Genomic DNA, 17,850 nt, shown 5'->3' with positions numbered 1-17,850 from the left:
ACTAGATCAGTTGTAGGCAATTAACTTTATAAGCTTAGTTTTGCCACAGTCTTATTTAGCACCAACTATCCAGTCACACAAATAGTGGAAGCATCTCCACAAAACAGACTGCCCTACCCATCTCTTTTTAAAACACAGCAACAAGCCATTTCTCATGTTTGATCCAACAACTGTGATCTATTTTTTGATCCTGAAGCCACAGATTCCACATATATCTTTATTACTGTACAAGGAAAACTGTCACCCTGAGGTTTAAATTTTCCTATGTGTACCATGCCTCTCCTGAGAATATATCCGTTTTAAGACAAGGCTCTCATGAAAACTGAGGGGAAGAGGGGCAGATGGCCTCAGAGAGAAGTTTCTTGGTTTGTTGCTTCAACTCTAACGTGCCAGTATGGCCCTAGCAATGACACAAAGTCCAGCCATACCAGGACTGTACAGTGATTAAGTAAATGGAAAGAGGTTCTCTTACTCGGGCTGGTATCTAAATCTCTCCAACGACTACCCAACAAGCAAGTATGATCAAACACGCTAGAAGTCAGTCCTTCAGGCTATGAAAACATCAGATAGTGACAGCCCTTCATCCATTAAGAGAGAACAAACAACATTTACTAAGAATTACAGTTCTAAAAGCTGATAACTAGACAACCACTAAATTAAATTCATACACAAAGGCCTCGTGCAAATTCTAAACCCCAACTACCAGTATTCATGACAAATGAGAAAAGATAGGCTATATATGTATTGGAAATCAGATTGTGTAACAGGAAAATGGTGAGTGAATAAACAACCTTTGGAGTGATGCATCTTTATACTGCTTTTCAAGACTGAATTATTATCACCATGTTCTCTGTTCACATTTATGCTGATGATTTCATGGGCAATGGAGACCTAGTTTCCAATTCATTCATTGCTTTAACAAATGTTTACTGAACCCATACTACGTGTAGGGCATTAACTTCATGCTGTTAAGGATACAAAGATGAATAAGCAGTAGTCCCTCCTGTAGAAAGGCTAGGAGACACCTACCTATGGACACATGTCAACATATGATAACGTAAGAAGTGTTAAATATCATGGGATGGCTAGAGAAACTGTGAAAGAAGTTGAAAGGAAAATATTACATTCAGGCTGGAAAGTACATTAAGATTTGAAAATGAAGCACTGGACTTGGGTCTTATGTATGCAAGGATTGAAACATGCTGATATAGGAGACCAGAGGATGGGGCATTTCTGTTGGTGAAAACAAGTTTGACAAGTATGAAATGCACAGGTATAGAGAGGGAACCTGGGGCAATTTGGAGAAAGATGTTTGACAGGAAGAAAGAAGATAAGTCTGGGAAAGCCCCTAAGGAAGTACAGAAGAGGGGCAGAAAGAAAAGGCACCTAACCCACCTGAGAGTTCATGTAAGTTTCCTAGAGAAATTGGGAGCTGGATCTCGAAAGATATGTAGGAATCAGCCATCTAGATAAGCATGCTTCAGGAGGAGGAGGTGACATACAAAAAGGCTGAGAGAGCGTGGCATATCTAGGACACATTTACTTTGGTTAAGTAAAGAACACGGTGGGGCTTCCCTGGTGGCGCAGTGGTTGAGAATCTGCCTGCTGATGCAGGGGACACGGGTACGTGCCCCGGTCCTGTAAGATTCCACATGCTGCGGAGCGGCTAGGCCGGTGAGCCATGGCCGCTGAGCCTGCGCATCCGGAGCCTCTGCTCCGCAACGGGAGAGGCCCGCGTACCGAGGAAAAAAAAAAAAAAAAAGAACACGGTGTGCAGCTCCTAAAGTAAGAACACGGTGTGTACAGCTGGCAAGAGGTGAGCATGAGAGGAAGATTTCCAGATTTTTTTTTTTTTTTTTTTTTTTTTTTTGGTACGCGGGCCTCTCACTGCTGTGGCCTCTCCCGTTGCGGAGCACAGGCTCCAGACGCGCAGGCTCAGCGGCCATGGCTCACGGGCCCAGCCGCTCTGCGGCATGTGGGATATTTCCAGACCGGGGCACGAACTCGTGTCCCCTGCATCAGCAGGCGGACTCCCAACCACTGCGCCACCAGGGAAGCCCAACATTTCCAGATTTTATGCAAGAAAGTGACAATCTAATATGTGTTTCAGAAAGATCTGCCTAAAAGCAGTGTTAAGGATGCATTAGAAGGGATGAGACTAGAGGTAAACAGACCAATTAAGGGACCATTAGATCAGTTTAAATCTACTTTCCTCATCTGTAAAATGAGCATAAGGGTAACTAAGACAGTGGTGGTGAAATTGACAGGAGTGAATGCAAGAGACAAGCAGGACTTAGTTACTAACAGAGGGAAAGGGTAGCGAAGGAGGAAGTATTCTAAGATGTCTCCCAGATTCACTTAACTCATTGGGCAGCTTGGTGATACCCTTCATCAGCACAGAAAATATAGGATAGTGGGAGGTTTGGGGAGAGCAAAAGTGCTAAGTTCAGTTTTAGACATGTTGAACTTTAGGAAAATGTACTTAAGTGTTTAAAACGATGGGTTTTGAAGATAGACCTGGTTCTACCACTTATTATTTGTGCCTCTTGGACAAGGGTCCTATCATCCTCTCAACTTCCTCATTGGTAAAATGAAGCAAGAGAGACAACTACTTACAGTGTGACAGTAAGGATTAAATGAGATCCTGAATGAAGATACAAAGTAACAGTTGCTGTTTTGTCATTAATGTTATTTGAGATAACTGTGGAATATCCAGATTGAGATGTTCAGTGGGCACCTTTGGAACATGGTCTGAGGTTTAGATGCAAAAGGCTGTGCACTTTACAGTAAGTATAACACAATTTTTTTAAAGTGGTAGGAAGAATTGGGGCATTGGGACTTGAGACATAGATATGCCAATTTACTGGATGAGGAGAAGGGTAAACGATGACTGCTGAGAAGCAAAGTAAGGCACAGTTAATAAACATCAGAGACACACATTGCATTATATGAAAAAGGGCAGTCCCTATTTTCTTGCAAGTAATATGGTGAGTTAAATGAAAAAAATAAAGCATTCTCCTAACTACCCAAAGAGAACTATTACCCTAAAAGGAAGAGATATGAATATAGTAAAATAAAAAGGTTTCTAAAGTGAAATAAAGCCAAATGGGGGTAAATCATCAAATTAATATGAAAACCCAGGATTTGTCAAATAAGACATTATAGGGCTTCCCTGGTGGCACAGTGGTTGAGAGTCCGCCTGCCAATGCAGGGGACACGGGTTCGTGCCCCGGTCTGGGAAGATCCCACATGCCGCGGAGCGGCTGGGTCCGTGAGCCATGGCCGCTGAGCCTGCATGTATGGAGCCTGTGCTCTGCAACGGGAGAGGCCACAACAGTGAGAGGCCCGCGTACCGCAAAAAAAAAAAAAAAAAAAGACATTATAGGCAGATGTTAACACGGTTTATGGAAAAGTGTGAAAACAGAGAACACTACCTATTATTTTTTCAAAGGAAAAATAAGAAAGATACATGAGAAAGGAATGAAATTGGCTACTACAGGAAGGTGGGTGGGAATGGGCCAGGAAGTACAGGGAAGGGAGTGACACTTCTTTACATAGTTTTGATTTTTGAGCCATGGTAATGATTTACATGTTCGACATATAAACTTAAATCAACAAGGATAGGTAAAACACTAAAATTGAATAGAAACAGAAATGAATGATCCTTAGTATACATCTCATTGATAACACACACACACAAGGCACTAATTTGTGAACTTGTGAACACAGTACTCTGACCGTCAACCTTCACTGGATCTATTTTAAAGGCAAAAAAGAGTGGCAAAAATCTTGAGCTTCACTTGACAGTTTTGTTGTCTACAGTATTCTCTGTGGAGTAATTCCAAATCTAGTTTTTGCATTAATTATAAGAAACTGATATGGCTGGGAATCAAGGTTCTCAGTGTGGGGGAAAAAAGTACAAATAAGGAATGAGAAAAGGGGAGAAAGAACCTTAGTTTTACAATAGAATTGAAGACATCAGTATGAAATCATGATTTAAATGAATAAGTATAAATTTTAAATGTATCCAGATATATATAAATATAATTTATTTATATAATAATAAATATACATGTAATCTCCTAGTTCTGTCCACTGAAACAAGTCAACCGCAATGAGCACAACTCTTTGGTATCTAAATACCAGTTGCCCACTGAAAGGAACCACAGCTTCTTGCAGAAATAGCTGATTCCAGATCTGGAGCAGGGAAAATACAAGGTGAGCTTAGACATCTTCTTGTGACATAAAATAAGAAAGAACTTAAAAATTAACAGAGATATGTCGAAAGGATACAAGAGCCAGACTGAAGGGGTTCCCTTTAGCCAAATTTGACGGTAAAGAAATATTATCACACTGAAACTGTTTTAAATGTATGAGTCCGTTGTGATTTTCAAATAAAAAGGAGAGGATGGGGGAAAGGCGAGCTCTTCTTTATTCAAGAAGGCCTCTGCCCAATACAGGGGAATGACAATTAGAAAAAGCACAATTTTATAAACACTGGTGTAATGTTTGATTTAGACAAGGTTTATCAATGCTGCTAAAACCACTAGATGAAGTGTTTGAGAACAGGATCTTCAATCTCAAAATATCCCACAAATTACTTATTAATGACAAAGGGACAAAAGTGGAGACATCTGTAAATCCACATCAACCAAGTACTAAACCTACAGTTAGCAAAGGGATCAAACTTGCCACTGCTAAAATTAGGACGAACTGCTATTATGTTGCTCTTGATGTGATGTTAAAAGGTGGCAACATCAGCTGTGCCATGTTCCTGCCTATGATTACAGTCTGAATCAAACTAGGAGGAAACAAGCAAACAATCTGTAGAACCGCGGGACATTCCACAAAGCTGTAGATCTGGACTCAACAAAATGTCAACACCATGAAAGACATCCCGCACACACACTCCTTAAAAGAACCTTAACAAACAAACAAACAAACAAAAGTGGAGGGCAAGGGAATGGTTCTAGATTAAAAGAAAAAGAGACATGAAAACCATATCCAATGTGTGATCTCCAGTGGAGTCTAGATCAGGGAAGACAAAGAAACACAGATAGATAAAGAATATTACTGGGAAAATTGGGGAACTTTGAATATGGACTAGACATTAAATAATATCGGTGAATATTAAATTTCTTGAATGTAATGAGGTTGTGGGAGAAGATGTCCCTATTCTCAGGAGTCTGGTGCTGAAGTATTCAAGGGTGACGTGTCACTAGGCCTGCAACTTGCTTTCACATGGATCAGAAAAAAACAAAAAGACATGTGTGGATACATTGTTTAGAGAGCTAGAGATAAAACAAATGGGCAAAATGCTGACAGTTGATGAATCTAAGTAAGGGGTGTACAAGCATTTGTTATACTTTCAACTTTCCTGCCGTTTTGAGAGTTTTCAAAGTAAAAGTTGAGAAAACCAACTGTATCGCTCAGGAATCAACCCACCCAACTATAACTGCACCAAACACGACACCTGGTATAAAAGCAGACACTTGATTTAACAATAATTTTTAAATTCTCATTTTTCTTCCAAGTGCCTTATGGGTTAGCTACAGAAATACAAGTACTTGATTTAAATATAGTATATAAAATATAAGGGGTAAGTAAAATCATAAAGTCCTGTCTGTGTTAAAAGGCCCAGAAACTTGAGATTATAATCACTGTCTATTTCTCCAAGGTGACTGGATAATTCCATTTACTTCCAAAAAACATTCAACTCCGTGTAGGATCTTAATCTTACTGCCACTTTATTCTTCACTTTCACCTTAGAGACAGTTGAGTACATCCTGAATTAATCCTTTCAGCACAGAATTTTTCAATATTCTCAAACGTGTGAGGGACTTACAAACGTGATTAGCAGTAGTAGTGGTCAGAAACATAACCCCCATCACTAAACCGTGGCTGTTTTAATGAAAGCCATATATATAAAATACTTCCTTCTCAAGGACATTCATACATATGATCTTATTTTATTTTTAACACCCTGTAAGGTAGGTTGTTTTTGTTGTTTTTAGCTCTTAAGCAAAGCCCTAGGTTTATGCTGTTCTGTAATCTAGACCGGGTATTCTGCTTGCCAAGCTGGCCCAGAGATGGAGAGATTTGCTTCGGGAAAGGGAAACAAACAGCAACTAACATTCATGTGATTACTAACAAAACTAAAAGAAAGGAGACAAGAGGTCTCTTCACAGTGACGTGTGCGCACAAGATATGCACAAGGAAAAGTGAAGTTCGGTGTCATTTAAGCTAATCTCTATTTGAACCTTTTAAGAGATAAAACCATTTGAGCAGTAATTTAGTACTGAATTAACTTTTTTTTTTCTCCCTATCTTTGAAGTTTTCATTGTTTAAGTAAGGGTTTCTGCAAGAGAATGAAGCCGGGTTCCTCTTCTATTCAGAAGCTGATTATGTGCAGTAACTTCTGCATGGCTTGGCTTATCCCAGGCTGATAATCAGCAAAGAGCCAAATACATACCACGTTTGACATACAACCTTTCCCCCAAGACCGTCCCCAAATACTCCATGATAATCAAGTGTTCAAACCACTGAATTATCGTGCTGCATAACCTTCCAGTAGCAAAAACTGAACTCTGCGGGGGAAGGATGCCAGGCGAGGAAAAAAATAAGGGAAGAACCGTGGCAGATATTAGTACCAGATAAAGGCTTTGAAAAGATCCTTCAGATAACAAGTTTAGCAGTTAGACTGAGAAACAAAGATTTCATTTATTCTCTTAAACCAGTAACAATTCACCCTCTATGTAATCAACTAAAATGCGATCTGCCACAATGGGAGAGATGCCTGTGTTTAGGGAGACAGCACTGCTCCCCAAGCCAACGCTATTTAAAGTGTTAGCTAATAAAGACCTGGGTTTTAGTGCACTTCCTTCTGGCTTCCCGGGTAGTACTTCTTAGCGACTGATGCACCGAAAACATGAGCACCAAATGCTCCTCTAAGGTCGCATCTTTTGGAGCATCTTCAGAGGGGCTGATCTCATGTATGCCAAGTCAGCAGCTCCAGACAAGGCTCTCTGACACTGACCCTTCCAAAGTCTCCAACTCCTCAAGGCTTAACGTTTTGCCCCAAAGTCTTACTTTGCCAGCTTGTAATTTGTGAATTCAGTTACACTATTTTCATGCTATAGTAAATGCCTGTATTCCAACACGTGCTACCAAATAGGCACAATACACTTTCAGCATTCTAGGGTTTAAAGTTTCATTAAAGTAATGGCAATAATATCGATACATTGTGGCTTACTGGAAAGAAAGACATGTACACACCTGTAAAGCAGAAAAAGGAAATGTCTGTGTGGGCATATATTTTAGATAAGCACGTGTTAGTTAAACTGAAAGATGCAAAGGAAAGATGTTTATTCTCAAGGTGGGCAAGGAGATTCAGCCGTCCTACAATTATAAACCAAAACAGTTAAGAGGAAAACCGATCAGAGAGCAGTTTTATGCAAAGGCAACCAGCTGAAGGCTGATCAGGGGAAACCACTTTCTTCCTCAGTTTCACTGGAGAATCATCAGTCTTCCAGAATCATCGGGATTGGGCTGAAAAGTAATAAGAAATGAGGGCAATTAGAGAAGGAGTGAGAAAGCAATTGAGGAAGGAACAACCTTAAGACAAAACAATGTGGATTTTGAATCTGGTGCAAGGAGCAAGAATTTGAGATTAGGTTTTCTGCAAGGGCAGTGTCCTGATCCTGTCCAGGAAAGAATTACAGCTGTGGTGGGAGGACTTAAATTCTGACTCAGAGAGCCTGGGATCGGGGGAATTGGCTAGAGAGCTTCTGCTTAGTAAAACATGGTTTGGAGAGGACGTTGAGGCTTCCAGAGAATGTTGTGGAGAAATAATCAGCCCCATTTTATTTCAGTCCAAGGGTGAAAGCTAAGGAGGGGAAAAAAAGACTCCAAATTTCAGGGCCCTGGAGACCGGGATGACAATGGTGTCACGTGCAATAATGGAGACTTTGTGAAAAGTTGAGATCTAAGATGAAAGGTTCAATTTCTGACATGTTAACTTCTAGATTATTCCTAGCCAAGTGGAGATATGGTACAGACAATGGGAGAGATGGGGCCCAGGAGCCCTTTGTTTTTAAGGAGATTCCTCCCCACCCCCTCCAGGGACCTCATAACAATTCCAACTTGACACTGCCGTCTAGTGCTGGATGGCTCAAGAGGATTTAGAATGCCTACCTTACCAAGGAAGACTGCCAAGAGCAAGCCACTTATTCTAGGCATTTTTAAAAGTCCACGCCACTAGAATATCAACATCAAACACTGAGTAGCATTTAAATATGAAACAGAGCACTTTCATTTCAAGGCTATTTAACATTTCTGAAATATCAAGATCAAAATGGTGGGTCAAATGACTATGTTCCAGTAAAGCATCTACTAAAAGAAAAACTTTTCCCCACCCCACGTTTCTCATAAGATAATCAATCACCCCATTCAAGACACCTGTCAGTCATAAGAGTTTTTTTTTTTTTTTCCCTTAGTGCTCAGTTTTCTCAAAACCTTACCACCAAGCGCCTCTTTTGAGTAATAATAAAGGCCACACATCACTTCTGCTGTGCATGTATATAAATACCTCCATCTCCCTTTCTTCTAACCCTAGTTCAAGGCCAACTGCGCCAAAGCTTTTGAGAACCAGCACAGGAAGATCTTCAAAGAGAAAGTGCCCATTAACCACAACAGCAGCTGCTGGCTACAGCCTGCAATTTAAATCTCTGAAAAAGAAACTGTGGCTTCTGAAATTTAAACAAGGAGGTGCCACTTGTAATTACAAACATTCCAGTGGGTTCCTTCCTTCATTGATGGTTTCCAAACAGAGGCTTTTTATTCGATTTTGGTGGCGCTCCCCAAACCCTAAATGTAGACATTCCTTTGTGCTTTTCTGGTGCCGTGGCCAGCTCAGAAGAGGGGCACAGGAGGCGGGTTTTTCCTTGGCCAGGGCTGCTTGGAACTCTCAAAACCATCTCATGTGTAATTACTTGTTTGGCTAGAAACCAAAAACCCCAATGCTTCAGTTTATAGTCCACGTTAGATACATTTAAGAAGGAACTTCTTAAAAGACAGACACACAGACAGACACACAGACACACAGACACACACACACACACACACACACACACACACAAAACCTCACATTTCACGAACCCTGGAAAATGGAACCAACCTATTTTCCGAGAAACCAAAGAAGTTCCGAAATTAACGCTGAAGCAGTCTAACATTTCTAGCTGAAATTAAAAATTCACACTTTAAATGAATGGGGCAAATACTGAAAAGTAAAAAAGAGTAACAGTTTCTCTTCCTACCACCCCGTACCCCCATCCTACAAAAATAAGGCCCCAAAACTTACAGCTCCCACACCAAAGGCATTTTCTGATCACTTCAGTTACAGAATACAGGCTGAAATGAATACTCAGCCAATTAGAAATGGGAAAAGATATCTTTTTCTTTGAAGCCATATATTTACCAAACGCAAAGGCACTCATACCACGGAGACATTTAGAGGAAAATATTCCGAATGAGGGCACCTCACAGCCATCAAACTAAACTAGCCTTTCCTACAGAAGTCCTCCTACGGAGAGTATTCATTATGAGCACATCCAGAAATGGCCAATCTCACCAAGGGTGTTTTCCACAGCTCGCCACTGAGGAATTAGCTACAATTACTGCATATTTACACAACCATATTTACACAATAAAACTCATCTTATCCGTTCCAAACAAAACCTTGCTCAAAATAAACCAAACCACAGGAAAAGGTCTCCTCAGTGCAGGCAGTAATCACGCTCTGGCTTTTCTAGCTCCCGCCTCAGCTTCTACCCACTGTACCAAGCCTTCACTCTACCTTCCTGGGTAGAGCAAGAGTAGGATAAAAATCTGTATACCAGTGGATAAAATGTACATGCAGCTAATGATACTGTGATTATGGGCGTAGAGGAAGAGCTGTATCTTACAGAAATTCATTCTGAAGTAATTTATGGAAGAAATGATAGGATGTCCAGGATTTGTTTAAAATAATCTGGGAAGGGGAGAAGGTGTACAGAAGGTGATGGACCATGGGTGGTAAGTAGCAAACCTGATGATCTGCAAAGAGGGTTACTTATGGCATTCTCTCTACATTTGTGTATAATTGAAATTTTCCATAATAAAATGAAAAAATAAAGAAAATATGATCGATGTTTAAAAAAAAAGGGTCATCTTGCAACAATAAAATAATTTTTTCTTTAAGAAAAAAAATTATTCTGAGCTTTCTCCCAGCCTTAACGGAAAGGGACAAGTACCTGGTAAGAAAATCAAGATGTGTTTTTGTTCTTGGCTTAAGGACCCTTCCTTTTTTCTTTAGTTATGTGGAACCAGTTCTCCTGTTAATAAGACTCCTTGAAATGACAAAACGAAAGGTTCAAAGTCTAAAGCTGAGGCTTCTGTGCTTCTGTGAAGCCTAGTTCTCACGCATCTGACTTAAAAGACCGGGACACACATCCAGAGCTCTCCTCTACTCAGGTGCTTTGGACAACAACATTCACGTGTGGCTGCCACATGAAGTCCAGAGGTTTCAGAATGATTTGTCAACACTGAAGACAACCTTAACAAAAACCGGTCCTTTCTTCCCAGAGGTCACACCTCTGATCCCTCGGTTTATTACGTAGAGCAATAATTACTCTTGCTGCCTTCAGAATACAAACTCTTCCTACCCAAGACAGCATCTACCCACGATGCATATCCCTTACTGGGCATCCCTGCTGGGAGGTGGAAGAGAAGCTTCACTGGCCGGCTATCCGGAGACCAGCTCCCTATCCTGGAAGCACAGCTAACTCAGCCTCAGTTCAGCGGTAAGCACGGTCCCTCCCTCTCTGGGCTTTGGCTGCCTCACTGCAAAATAATGAGACGTTGCCACATGATTTCTAATATCCTTCCCCTTTCAAAAATTCCATGATTATAAGAATCTCTAGTTCCTCAACAGGTGATATTAAGAAAAAGAACTTTGCATTAAAATGTTATATTTTCTATTAAATAATTTTAAATGTGACTATGAACACTGGCTGAGCTTCTGTATACGTGCATATATATACATATATGCATGTGGATACACACATATTTGTGTGAGTACACAAACACACACACACACACACACAGGCTGATACCATTAGGTGCGTATATGGGACTAATTGCTTGCAACTAGAAGCAGCAAATTTTCAATTCTGCAACAGATGTCGCTGTGTGATTTCTCCTTTCTATGCTGGATTTTCAGTTGAAAATGCCCAGCATGATGGTCAGTACTATTCTTCCCAAGAAAGAGATACAACATTTGAATCCTTTGGATTTATTTTTTATAAAATTTCTTTATATACTGGTAAATTTCCATTCAAATCATAACATTGATTAGTTTGGTGCAATTTAAGAGATCCCCCTGCATAAAAATGGGCCTTCCGTTAAACACACAGGCACACACAAAACCATTTTTAAAATGTAAATTCTAAGTGGCCAATTAAGCATTAATATGTCACATACAGAAACTGAGAGACTGAGTTTATATTCACAGCAATATTATCAAGTTTTTAAAGCCTGAAAATCACTTAGCAATATAGGCCAAGGAATAATAAAAATTCACTTATGTATAATAAGGCCAAAATGTACCAGGTGTGGGCAAAAGTCACTGAAAACTCCAAGAGCACCCTTCATGATCATGAAAATTTTGGATTTTAGTTTTCACAGCATTTCTTTAAAAATAAATAGTAAGGCTAATATTATAATTGCAAGACCTCTTACCCATCTGACATTCACTATCAACCACTTCCTGACACATGTCACAGAAAAGTGACATCTCTTTCCATTCAACCGATATATCCGCCGAAGACCATCCATCTCAACAGGTAGCTACTAGCACTTTCTTCCGCTGTAATTCAGAGCTGGGAGAAAGGATTTCAAAATCTCCTTTTTAGACCCAGGAACCCATTACCTTCTGGGGTTTTAGAGGGAGCCGAGCAAGCTGAGCAGAGCAGGCAGGGAGTCCAGGGAGTCGAGGGCAAAGTCAGATAAGAATATGAAGTCAGGAAAAAAAGAGAGGAAGCGCCAGTGTCCTGCCTTGGCTTCTTCCCTGTCCCACTCGCCTTTACCAGGAGGGCCATTGGGAAAACTGGATAAAGCATGTACAACATCCATATGAATAACGCTCTTTGTTCCGGAGAACTGCCTGCTCTTTTATTCCCCCCTTTTTTCGTATTTGTTCATTTCAAAAGATTGCTCAATGGGTCTCTTGTTCCTCCAAAATGTCCCAGGCAAATAATGCAAGCTTGTCTCGTCACACGAGTCACTAAATGAAGCCTTGTGCGTCTCCAGTGACACACTGTAAATATAAAGTGGCATTAAATGAGGGATATTTTATCAAAGCTATCACAGACAAGTGCAAGTCCCTCCCGCAGCTATTGGATTTGATGCAGGGAAAGGCGACAATAGCAGGGCGGCACTTTTGTAAAGTCCCTATCCCCAGTACACAAGCCCCAACGGGCCACGACAAGCAAAAACTCAGTTCCTGGGCTTCCCAGCACCACCACACATCCCCACCCATCAGCCATCCTCTCTACTGCTGAAAATGTAAGAGGAGGGTGACCAACCACGGGTTCACTGGGGGTCAGAAACAACATCATGCGAGCATCCCAAAGTAAATGGGCGTGATTTACACTGAGGAGTGAGCTTTGACAAGCCCATTTTAGCTGCATTTCATTAACATCCATTTCATCCAAACACCACAGGAGGGACGAGAGATTTTCTCCAGAGGATAAATGGATTCAGTTACAGGGGAAGACAGAACCTGGACCCACCGCACAATGGCCCTTGATGGCTATTCCAGCAAGGCTGTAAATGAAACAAGCCTTATGAAGTTAAAAGGCAACGCCAACAGGTTTCTTTAATCCTGGGAGTAGGAACTGGAGGTCTCTGAGAAAGCTTAAACTAAGAGGAGTAAAGAAGAGAAGTCCCCTGGTCCCCACCTGAAATCTACTCTCTGGGACTAGGATCTGGGGGCTAGGCCAAGACCCCTTCTCAAACTCAGCACCAAAAAACGCATTAAAAGAAAAAAAAAAAGATTTAAAGAAAGGCGCCTCACCCCCTCACTACAAATCAAACCCAATTACTTTCTAATTTGAACACAATCTGATAACAGCATACAAACAGGGATGTACACAGGAGCAGGAAGCTGCTTCCATGGCAACTGGCAACAGATTTTTCTTGTAGCTTTGACATGCACGGTTGAGTTCCAGACCGCTCCTTTCTAAGTCAGCATATAGCCCTCGGTGGGAAGGCAACTTCTTACCGCGAGATAGTTACAAATACAGTACTGTTGCTACTACCCGGAGCCTTCAATGAGCAGGCTGGACAGAGGAGGTATAACCTGATGCTGCTCTGCTGGCGAGCGGCATTGCACGGCTCCCATTTTTAGTCCAAAGACAATATCCCGACCAGCGCTTGCCCCCTCCCCGCCTTTTTTTTTTTTTTTTTTTTTGCAGCCGATACAAGTCTATTGTTGCCTCTGTTATGCGCCAGTTACCGAGCCTGTAACGCTCACGTTTAACCGACACTGGCGCTTTTTACAATGCAGCAGAACCAGGGATCTCTTTCAGGAACATTTCATTGAACCCATCGAGTCAGAGACATCACCCGAAATGAAGTTGTAACCACACCGGCATCGGCTGAACCCAATTATCTCGTAACTCATAAATTAAGAATTCACAGTGCAAAAACACATAAACAACATCCGGAGGCAGTGGCATGGAAGAAAAAATCCTCAGCTCTGGAACTGAAGCTGCCGCCAGATTCCCACCTCTATGGATCCCCGATAGGTTCCTCAAGTCGAGCTCCCTTGCAAGCCTGTCTTGAGGAGTGGGGGGGAAGCAACCACCCCGGCATCCCCCCAAATCCAAAGCTAGCACCCCCAGATCTCCCCATTTCCTACAGCGTGTCTCCTGCGGTGTTTATGTAACTGTGTGTCCTCTAGCGTGTAAACAAAAGGCACAGCCCAAGCGGAGAGGCACCCCGGGAGCGGCACGGTGGCCCCGGCGCTGCACCCGCCCGGGTCGGGGGCTCCGCAGGTGGGGGCTGAGCTCTCGGTGTCCTCCGCCACTTGTTGCTCGCGGGTCCTGCGGCTTCCGAGCTGCGAGGAGGGGCTTTGCAGGCGCCGAGCCCTGCTGCATCCCCTCCTGCACCTCCCCGCCCCCCGCGGCCCTGCGCCTTGGAGTCCCGGCTCCCTGCTCCCAGCCCGCAGCAGGCGGCCAGGGGCGCTGGGACGCCGCGCGGCCAGCAAGCGCGGCGGTGGTGGGAAGGGGAGGCAGGGTGCAGCACGGCCGGGCTCTCCGCTGGGGAAGAGCTCCAGCTCCCTTTTGTTAGCAAAAGCAAACACTGCCCTCTTCTTTCCCGACCGCGCCAACGCGCCCGGCACACGGTCAGCCAAACAGCGTGCTCCAGCCGAGTGCTCCGCATCTTCAGGGAAGGAGCGGGGCGCGCAGAGCCGCCCCTGGGCAAATTCCCAAGACAGCTCTGCACGCAGGGGACGCCCGGAGGCCCGGAGGGTGCCCGCCTGGCCGCAGAGGCCGCGAACGCTCCCTCCACCACCCCCGAGCTGCCGAAAATGACAGGCAGCCTGGAAATCCGGGGTCCCCACTCGCGGCGGAGGACGCTGTGGGGCAGGCGGGCTGCGGGTTCCCGGCTTCTTCCCGCAGAGGCGGCGACAACAACCGCCCCCCCGTGGGGCCGGGCCCGGGGAACTTTCCCTGCCTGGAGCCCGGCCAAGGAGACCCGCAGCCGGGCGGAGGGGGCGGTGGGGGCGGAGGGGCCGCGATCCGGCTGGAAGGAGACACGAGGGGCGAGCTGTTCGTGGACAGGGGAGAAAGGCAGAGCGCGGGGAAAGCAGGAGCGATCAGACAAATCTGGAGATGTCCTGTGGACCAGTGAGGAATCGCGCTGGAGGGGGCCGCTAGTCAGCCATGGGGAGGTTTCGGGGATGGGGAATGGGGGGCCTGCTGGAGAGGCGGGGGCGAATGGGTAGCCCGGGGAAGCGGGAGGACCTGCAAGTTACGGGGACAACAGCGAGTTAGGGAGGGTCCGGAAGGTTTGGCGGGGGTGCTTGCGATCCACCCCCTTCCCCTATATTCTCTAGCCCCCGGGCCCCACATTCTCACTCCACTCCGCGCCCCGCGCCAAGCCGGGGAGAAAAGGTGTGGGTGCAGCCATCCCTACGAGCTCTAATTCACACCAAGCTGGGCAAGGGAGAGGAGATTTACCGATCCCCTCAACCCCTTCCATTCTCAGCCCTGAGTTTCCTCTCCACACTCCCTCCGATTTGGATTTAGGAAGTGGGGGAAGGTTGTCATGGAAACGTTTCCCCCCTCCATGGCTACGGCCACTGGGGTGCCTTAGGAGATTTCGGGGGCCAACCGGCCGGTGCCCACACCTACCTGTGGGGATCAGTGCCGCGGCAGAGAGGAGTAACAGCAGAAGCCGGAGTCTGAGACCGGGAGGCGCCGGCGCCGCCGCCACCGCCGCCGCCGCACACTGGGGTCCGCTCGGCAGCACAGCACTCGCCATGTCGGGCACCTGCCTCAGACTGGCGGCGGTGGCTTCCTCCCGAGCCCAAGCGGACAACTAATGAGATGCTAATGACATGCGCTGGAGGAGGAGTCCAGACCGACCAATCACATCGCCGCGAGCCGAACCCGGCTCTCGGAGGACTCACCCCCTCCCCCACCCCGCCCCCTGGCGCTGGCTTCGGCGGCGCGCCCGCGCCACCTAGGGGCGGGGCCAGGGGGAGGGGCGTATGCAAATATGTTTATGTTAAAATTCGTTTTCGGTTTCCCGGGATCAAGGAAAAAGTGTTCTCCTGGGCCCCTGGCGCACAGGGGCTCCGGCTCCGGGGGCGGGTCTAGCTTCCCGTACACCTTTATTAGGAATGTTTATAGCAATCGCTACATCAACCAGACGACGAGAATCTCCCTAGGAGACTCCCCTGCCCGGTACGCCGAGTGCAACTGGCCTGGAAACAAAACGTTGCAAATTTCCGTCACTCACCTTGCACCGAAGGAATAGATCTTTGGGAAACGGGGGCTGTTCGGGAGTAGAGAGTGAGGAGGCAGGTCCCCGGATTGACAAAACAATCTGGGAGAAGTGCATGCGTGCTTTGCAGGTCCGGCGGAGCGGGAGAGCCCGCTCAACAACCTAGCGGTAGACTTGGGCATAGTTGGGAGAAAGGAGCCGGAATCGGGATCTGGGATTTTCGAGTCTGTGTGTTTGCAGTAGATTCTCGGGAAAGGTAGATCGAGGAGCGTTGGCTCAGGCTCCCCAGCTTGCTGAAGGTCTCCTTCCTGGTTTTAATGTATATGTGATATATGTGTATTTAATATACATGATGCACATGTATTATTAGATAATTACGATTACACACACTCAACAAAAAATCTTTTCTGTGAAGGCTTCGGGGTGGAGGGCGGAGACGGGGTGTGAAGAGAAGGTCTGCCATCTTCCTCCTTCAGGGCTCAAACCCACTCCCCCTGCCGCCCCTTTGCCCCTCGTCCCGCCTAAGGCGGCTGGGGACCAACAGGTGCTCTGAGCTTCCCGCGTCTCTGGGAGAGGCTTTCCAGGCTGAAGCGACTCGCTTCTCGGACTCGCTTCTCGGACTCGCTCTCCCTCCCCGAAATTGCCTTTGCTTTCTTCTGAGCCAGGCAGCCGGCTCTCCTGTTTGTCTGCTTTTTAATTACTTATTTTCTTCCCCTCTAGAAGAACGTGTGCGCTCTGACCCTCTGTTGCTCAAGCATCAAATTGAAGGACGAGCCATATTAAGTGTAAAGGTTTATAATAATTTAAGTATTCATAGAATGCAGAACAATAAGATGTAGGAAATACGATTTGCATAATAAATATCAATATCACAACAGCTAAAACAAACCATGACAAATTATCTGTGGCTAAATGACCAAGAGATTACTGAATGTAAATTGCTAAGTCTGAGCTATAGTCTAGAGAAGCCCTCTGTCCTCATCTTGCTAAAAAAGAAATAAATAAATGTTACATATCAGAAAGGAAGTCAAGATCTGCCAACCCACCAAATGAGTTACACTTTAAAACAGCCTCCTATTATCCATTATGCATAAACTAATTTCAAGACTACCCTGTCTTCACAGGCCTGGATATTCTGCACTGTAATTACAGGCCCTAATACATGAACTGCAGGCAGTCCTCCAGAAGTCTAGAAAGCTCCAGCAGGCAAACAGCACTACATGAGGCAGGAAACCATCACCACATGGTCACCGGGATAATGTCCAGTCCGCAAAGTCCTACCTATTCTTAGCACCTCCAGAAGTAAAGCTACCTTGATCAGACCAAATGCAAAGCAGAGTCCCTCCACAATCAGGATAAAAAAAATTGAGGCCATATGTATGCTGAAAGATGTATAAACTATAAAGTAAGTTCCTATATCCCAGTCAATCTAGCACCCTAGCGTAAATTTATACTTGCTATTATTATTATTATTACTACTTTTGCATTTATTGAGTTCTTATTAAGTATTTTACATGTGTAATCTCATTTAATCCTTGGAACAATCCTCATGGCACACAGTATTCTTGTATTTTTTAAACACAGAAAGATTAAGCAATTGCCCTAAGGTCAAAGTTTGTAAAATTGCAAAGCTTATGCAATTAACCACTATGCTATACTGGGCCTCAATAAATATTTGTTAAGTAGGTGAATAAATTTCACATTACAATGCATGAATAATAACATAAGCTACATTTTAACATAAGGTGAAAATATGCCAGCAACTCAGAAGCATTTTTTTAAATAACAGGATTGCATTAT

At 44.4% G+C, this 17,850-nt stretch overlaps 1 protein-coding gene across 3 annotated transcripts in view; it reads right to left on the bottom strand.

Moving 5' to 3' along the window:
* CADM1 (cell adhesion molecule 1) overlaps nucleotides 1-15,620 on the bottom strand; it is a 335,390-nt gene extending 319,770 nt beyond the window's left edge. For all 3 annotated transcript variants that reach the window (XM_073808164.1, XM_019941855.3, XM_019941856.3), the window contains exon 1: nucleotides 15,456-15,620. In XM_073808164.1, coding sequence (XP_073664265.1) covers nucleotides 15,456-15,585 — 130 coding nt within the window. In that variant the 5' untranslated portion in view covers nucleotides 15,586-15,620. The remainder of the gene's footprint in view (nucleotides 1-15,455) is intronic.
* Between the last annotated feature and the right edge of the window lie 2,230 nt (nucleotides 15,621-17,850).

Source organism: Tursiops truncatus, chromosome 8 (genome assembly GCF_011762595.2).
Source record: "Tursiops truncatus isolate mTurTru1 chromosome 8, mTurTru1.mat.Y, whole genome shotgun sequence".
Taxonomy (NCBI): Eukaryota; Metazoa; Chordata; class Mammalia; order Artiodactyla; family Delphinidae; genus Tursiops; species Tursiops truncatus.
The sequence above is the reverse complement of the archived record's forward strand: the minus strand, read 5'-3'. Positions and strand labels throughout refer to the sequence as shown.